The sequence below is a fragment of the Achroia grisella genome, unplaced genomic scaffold (assembly GCF_030625045.1).
Source record: "Achroia grisella isolate CSIRO2021 unplaced genomic scaffold, CSIRO_AGI_Agris_v1 utg512, whole genome shotgun sequence".
Lineage (NCBI taxonomy): Eukaryota > Metazoa > Arthropoda > Insecta > Lepidoptera > Pyralidae > Achroia > Achroia grisella.
In genome coordinates, this window is record NW_026712906.1 from 2,927,809 (window position 1) to 2,935,197 (window position 7,389).

A 7,389-nucleotide genomic window follows, 5' to 3' on the forward strand; every position below is an offset into this window, starting at 1 on the left:
ACATCTAGTCAAAACATAAAGCAAAAATTTTGTAACTGTTTACGAAAATTGCGCGAAATGAAGAGTATGGAATTTCTCAAACTTCTAGAAGATACAGAGAAGGAGTGTAAAATAGTATTTTTTTTTTTTATTTATACACAAAAAGATTTTCAATAAATAAAACAAACATTACACACATTAACTACCATATTTATCTATTCTTAAAATCTGTGGTCAAATTGAGAATAGATTCATATTGTTAGTTTTTAATACTTTCTTATATATTTATTTGTCTATAGTCTTAGTGAATGTTGAATTAATTATGATCGAATTTCGACCACTGGTATGTATCATATAATTGCTTATGTAACTGTAAAATTAACTAAACTAAACTTATATGAAAGTGTAGTGTACACATAACATCTTTTTGCGTATCTTGAGCTCTATACATGTCTGACCTAGTTCGAAGATTGCTGATAACACAAATCAAACTCCAAAGTAATAGATAATTAATATAAACCTATCATATTTCTTATTAATATTATAAACATGGACGATTGTGAGAGCGGATGGATGTATAGATGTATACTCTTTAACACAAGCACTACTGTATGGATTTTAATGAAACATTACAATAATATAGGTTATTCACAGTAATACATATTATAAATTTCACGCGTCTAAAACCGCGGGAACAGCTTGTATGTAATAAAATCCATGTATTAGTTATAAACAAATAATTATTACCATTATAAAAACTATAAGAATATGTTGCCACACAATTCATTACATTTAGATTGAAATAAAAAAATATTTAATTTAAATTTCTACTGTTCTAAAAAACTAGGCCCCGGCGAGATTCGAACTCACGATCTCCTGTTTACTAGACAGGCGCTTTAACCAACTAAGCCACGGCGCCGACGTTGCATAATAACGAAATTTACCTTCACTACTAGTTTGTCAATGCAATGAACTAACAAATATTTTTCAGATAAGAATTCAAATTCAAATAAATACTTTATTTGTGAAGTACAGGTTACAAAGATCTTAAGAAATAGATAGAAGTTTCACTGTCTTCTGCAATTACGCGTACAAATCTTCGTCATCGAGAAATTCATTTATGCTATAATAATTCTTGTCTAATAAATATTTCTTCAAAATACAGTGGAGCCCCGGTTATCCGACAAACGTTTTGCAGGGCAGTGTCGGACCATCGTATTTGTCGGATTATAGAGTGCTGCGTAAGGCTCCCCTACTATTTTTTTGTTTTTTTTTTTTTTTTTTTTTATATTTAAATAGTCCGGAATTATCTTGTAATCCGACAAATTACAGATCCAGTGATAAGATTCTGTTATATATGTATGTATGTATATGCACTCTGAGGTATATTGTCAAAACAATAATAAATAATAGACAATGTCGGATTACAAGGGGGACCGGATTAGACAGGGGCCGGATTACCGCGGGTCCACTGTAAATTTAAAATGTCTAAGTCTGCGCATTTTTTAGTTTACTAGCTAAGAGCGCGACTTCGTTCCCGTGCGTTATGGTATTCGATATAATAATAACCCAGGACTATCTTCACATAATGTTATCTATTCTCAAGCTTCGCAGAGCTTGTGTTATGAGAACTAGACAACTGATTTTAATACTTGAATATTTTTATGTGCAAGTACGTATATAATATACATAGAAAACATCCAGAGCGATACAAACAATCATACTCATGAATACAATTGTTTGCGCCGAGAAATCGAAACCATCGGAAGTAAGTCAGTGTGTTAAACCATTAAACTAAATATCACAGTCAAATAATAGCAATAGTTGATAGTTTCTTTTTTGTTCGAAAACTAATTGGAATAAATAAAAATCATTTCAAGAGACAAGAGAGAATTTTTACGAAATAATACTGTTGGCAGCTGGCCTTTACAGCTTCACCGGACGAAAGAGAATATTGCAGATGGCACTGCACTTACCATAAAACATTAATCATAGCAACGCGATTAAACTGTTTTTAAGATAACTCACATAGAGGAACAGACAAAAAAATGTAACAAAAATTGTTTAGGGTTCTATTCCGTCTATAAACACCGCCGATAATGGTATTTTTTGTATAACTTTGATGACCAGACAACAGTTACGTTTTTATTATATGTATACTAGCAGATCCGCCCTCTAATAGCTGTGGCTAAGGTTCTTAAATAAAAGAATATTGCGACTATAAATTGAGATGTAAGCTGTCCTATCTTACAATTTAGATCAAATTGCACACAATGTTCAAATCAAATTCGGTTCATTAGTTTAGGAGTCTATCGCGGACAAACAACATGACACGTAATTTTTATATATAAACATATATGTAGATAAGCACTTTTCCTAATATATACTGCAATGCTGTTGGCCGCAACTAGCGTTTACAATTTCATCGAACGAGTAACTGATAAGTTGTATGATAAGATTTTAATTCAATTATACTGATATAGTAATAATAGTTATATATTATTAATCCATACTAAAAGTATAAATTAAAGTGTGTCTGAGTGAATGACTTTTATAGTTATCATTCTAGCTTCATTCAACAAACGTGGAACAAAAATACAAAGGACAGCTGCAGCCAACAACATTAGAATGGTTAGAAAATTCATGTTCAGATATTTTGCATAATTTGAAACCAAAACTGACAAAATTAATGATTCAGAATGAATGTCTTTTATAGTCATCATTCTAGCTTCAAAAATAACGAATTAATGAATTTTCAAACAAACTTTCATCCCCTATTTTATTATATCAGGGGATAAAATAAAATAAGGATATTACTTTTATAAACTTTAAATGTCATATTTCTTTATATTATTGTTTAATCTACAGATAAAAATTAGTTTCAAGCTTCTGTCTTTAAAAATGACGATACTTCCATACAACCTTTTATCTCCCGGTACAACCCCTTACAACCCTTTTTCACATAACCCTTTTTTCAAGTAACCTATGTTCTTACTCAGGTTCTAGACTATCTGTGTACCAAATTTCATTTAATGGCCTCAGTAGTTTTGGCTTGAAAGCGAGACAAACAGACAGACAGAGTCACTTTCGCATTTATAATATTAGTAAGTATAATAGAAATAGATTCATATATTCCAGAAAAAAAACAATCATAATTGAATTACGCGGTACACAATGAATTATTTATTAGAAATCGCTACGCCAGAAAAACTGTTTGAATAAATGAATACAACGGTAGACATTTCAATTTACGCCCCTGGATGGATGGGAGTTCATGAATTTTTTCATGTAAACTACGCCCAGCCTAAGTTGAACCACTCTTTATGTAATATAATAGGGGTTAAAGTATGAAATTGTCGTTCTATAGTAATACTTTGAATTGACATAAAATCTTCATGGTGTGATATTTTCGAGTGAAACTTTTTTCACATGATACATATGAGATTTTTATTTTAAGACAAATACGAAAAACATCTGAATGATGCATATTTACAACATTGAATTTTCATCTTTCAGTTATTTTTCTAATTCATCCTAGACGAAAATGCCTCGGCACTTTGAAAACGAATTTCGACGCGAAACTAACACTGTAGAAACGGCTCTATTCAATAAATAATAAATAGAGGAAATAATATTCAATGTTTATTATTTTCTCTATTTATTCCATTTTAATTATTAGTAAAAATAAATACCAAATTTCGATTAAAACCGGTTAATTACTATTGACTTTAATAAGTCAATAGTAATTAACCGGTTTTAATATAATAATTAAAAGTTTAACATAATAATTTATGTTTTGACAATTAATAAAAAAATATGTATGTTTTTTACATAGAGTTTCATTTTATACTTAAATTTACATGAATAATAATATCTTAGGACAATTCACACAGCGCTATCTAATCCCAACGTAAGCAAAGCTTGTATTATGGGCACTAGACAGGTGATATAAATGCATAAATACATTTTTTCTAAATACATACATATTATACATAGAAAACACCCAGACCTATTCAAATAATCATACTCATAAATACAAATGTTTATGTACCGTGCAAGAAATCGAACCCGCGACATCGGACGTAAAGCGGTGCGTAAAACCGGTAGACAACCGATATCGTGAAAATGGACTCGTACATAATTATTATTAGAATAGGAATTATGTTATAAAAAGTTAATGTTAAGTATTCATATATATATATAAAGTAGCTACTCATCCCGGCTTCGCACGGGTGTACATGTATAATTCCTTCATCTTTAAAATCCGTTGCGTAGTTTTAAAGATTTAAGCATACATAGGGACGGATAGATACAGTGACTTTATTTTGTACTATGTAGTGATATGTATAACTATAGTATATGTCATTTTTTCTACTATGGTTCTAATTATGATGTTTCATAATAATATATTATTTTTAATAACAGAGACTGAATTACGGGATATGGTGAAAGAAGTGGACCAGGACGGCAATGGTACGATCGAGTTCAATGAATTTCTCCAAATGATGTCCAAAAAGATGCGCGGTACTGATGGAGAAGACGAGCTTAGAGAGGCATTCAGGTGAGCCATTATAGTGGTAATGAAATCATTCCTCAGTTGAAATCATAATAACATATCTTTGAATAAACAAGGATTTCTGCGTAAATAGTAGAACGACTATTTTCCCATACACCGGTATGGGACTGGATACGTTTTTATGACATTTATCAAAAAAGTTGATGGCATAGGAACATGAAGAAGTTGGACCTGTCAAATGATCGTCTTACCGAAATGTATGGCGCCTCAAGATTAGGAAAGTCCCCGCGTAACGGGAAGAGTCGAGGACAAAGAAGAAGATCAAACAAGTTGATGGCACACATGATTAAAGTGCAACCATCGGCTATATCAACTTTGGTGGTCTAGCGGTTTAGCATACTGCTTTACTTCCTATGTTCACGGGTTATATTCTTCGCGGTGTAAACATCTGTATATATGAGCATAAAAAGATCAGGCCTCTGTAGACTATAATTTCACTACAAAATCCAAAATCGAAACGCTTCTTACTAAGCAAGCTTCTTGGTGGCCGAAATGGTTTAGAGACCTCTATCTTCTACCTACGCCTGCAATGTTATAAGAAGTATATCCTGGTGTCAATCCTAATATACTTTGGAACATTTTCCTAATCAGGAATTTTTCTGTTTTTCTTCCTGTTTAAGTTTTTTTTTCATTGACCTTATGAGATCCTCGTTTCCTTAGTCGCGTATGACTACGTATTATTGCTCTAAATTATGCCTACCTTCTATATTTCCAGGGTATTCGACAAGAACAACGACGGTCTAATCTCTTCGGACGAGCTGCGTCATGTGATGACGAATCTTGGCGAGCGGCTCAGCGAGGAGGAAGTGGATGACATGATCCGCGAAGCTGATCTTGATGGCGACGGCATGGTCAACTACGATGGTTAGTTTTTGTCGTTTAGCTGGCTTAAAATGTAAGGCGCTTATACCTTCCAGTAGGCTTCTCCTTTTAGCTTCATTAGGTTAATGGAAAAATACGAGTACGTATCTTCCAACACATATTAAAATATGCTTGTGCAAGTTTAAACTTTCTTAAAAGAATCGCATCCTGCGTCTACTATTAGTTATATCTCTCTAGAAATGTTCCAATCGTACTGACTATGTACTATATACTATAGTCTACTATCAAGACCATCGTTTTGTGTGTAGTAAATTCAGACGGTTCGAATCCATATCCTAATATACGTTTAGGACTATTATTTGATATGGGATTATTAAATGCATTAACAATTATTATATATTTTATACTGAACCGAAATCCATCTATGGGATCAATTTGGCTTATTATTCGTGTTTCTATATATAGATATAATATATAATCCATAACATATAAATTGACTAACAGTATTCTTTAGTCAGCCAAATTCAAATTTGAACGACCCTAAGCCGCTTAAGTAAATTACTAGACTACGAAACAGACATTAAATCTAAATATTTTAATTTACAGAGTTCGTGACAATATTGACGTCGAAAAACTAGTATGCAGAGCAAAGGCCGAAGAGAGATCCTCCCCCATCTCGCCAGTGTCCTAACGAGGATTTGTACAAGTTTGGAGGGAAAGAAACTCTTATATAATCTATAACGGCACGAAAAACAGTTCAATACTGAACGAACACTATTTAAAATAACGCTATTCAAATAACGGTTAATAACCGTTGTGTTTAAAAAAGCGCTTGGTGGCAGTGTATACGTACATATGTGTCTAGATGTTTATACGTTGAGTTGCTTCAATTATAAATATAATTAAATGTTCAGTTAATAGGACATCAAAAGAAACTGAAACAATGGAACTGATTTCAATAGATCATTCTCTAAAGTAAAACGCGCTTATTTTAGAGATGGAAATAGCGAAAGACTTTTAGCTATTGTGATATCAATTTAAAAATACTATTACCTATAAAAATCATTGAAATTTGTATGTTTATATAACTTTAGAGGATGTCATATGGATTGGTCTTGCATGTTTAGACAATAGATTTTAGAGGTCAACGGTAAATTAATGTTTCCATACACAATATTCTATATGGACCCATTGTAACATAAACCATTCGGTTATAATGTTTTACTATTTCGTTTATAATCAAAATAATTATAGTGCAGTAATATGAAATGAGCGCTTTAGTTACTCGATATTGTACCGTTTTTAGAGCTTAAACGTTATAATTCAAATCACTTAAAATTTATTTTTTATTTGAAAAAAGCAACACATTTATAACGTTATGTTAACGCTTTTCGTAGTACTTTTATATATAATATTACGTGTAGACTACTATATAATAATTGCATTGGTTAAAACTTTTCTAAAGCACGGAAGGCAGGGTCGTCTGCAATCTCCGATAGTTTCAAACATACAATATGATTTGTCATGGGCAGTAGAAATAATTGTTATACTTACATGTATTAAGGGTCCTCACATCTGCCTAATTATGTATTAGAAACTAGTTTTTTTTATATAGAAACTAGAAAACGGTTTTCAGCTTTTTAACGTTGGCAAATGGTGACGGACCCTGAGTACAGATACTATACCTTTTTCAGTATAATTTTAATAAAGTAGTCATCTAAGTTAAAATCTAGATGTTAGTATTACACAACAATAAGATTATTGCCTCAAATGAGTCTTTTTACACACTTAACAATAAACTGTATTAACTGAAATGAATTCAGTTTTTGTAAAAACGACTTTGAAGTTGTACTTTAAAGTTGGATTTGCAAAATTTAAAGTTTTAGAGTTAATGCGTTTTACTACTGAGTGTGTTATCAGTTGAGGTCCATTTGTATTTGTAATAAAATTTGTGAAATAAATTAAAATCGAATTTCAAAATGATACTTAGATTTTTATACTCATTACAACTA

The 7,389-nt window shown here is 31.5% G+C and overlaps 1 protein-coding gene and 1 non-coding gene across 4 annotated transcripts in view; one reads left to right on the forward strand and one right to left on the reverse strand.

Moving 5' to 3' along the window:
* LOC131846866 (calmodulin-A-like) overlaps positions 1-7,093 on the forward strand; it is a 102,011-nt gene extending 94,918 nt beyond the window's left edge. For all 3 annotated transcript variants that reach the window (XM_059196286.1, XM_059196285.1, XM_059196287.1), the window contains 3 exons: positions 4,405-4,540; positions 5,271-5,419; positions 5,984-7,093. In XM_059196286.1, coding sequence (XP_059052269.1) covers positions 4,405-4,540; positions 5,271-5,419; positions 5,984-6,015 — 317 coding nt within the window. In that variant the 3' untranslated portion in view covers positions 6,016-7,093. The remainder of the gene's footprint in view (positions 1-4,404; positions 4,541-5,270; positions 5,420-5,983) is intronic.
* Trnat-agu (transfer RNA threonine (anticodon AGU)) lies at positions 825-898 on the reverse strand. Its single transcript has one exon. It is a non-coding gene; the product is annotated as a tRNA-Thr (tRNA).
* Positions 7,094-7,389: the final 296 nt, after the last annotated feature.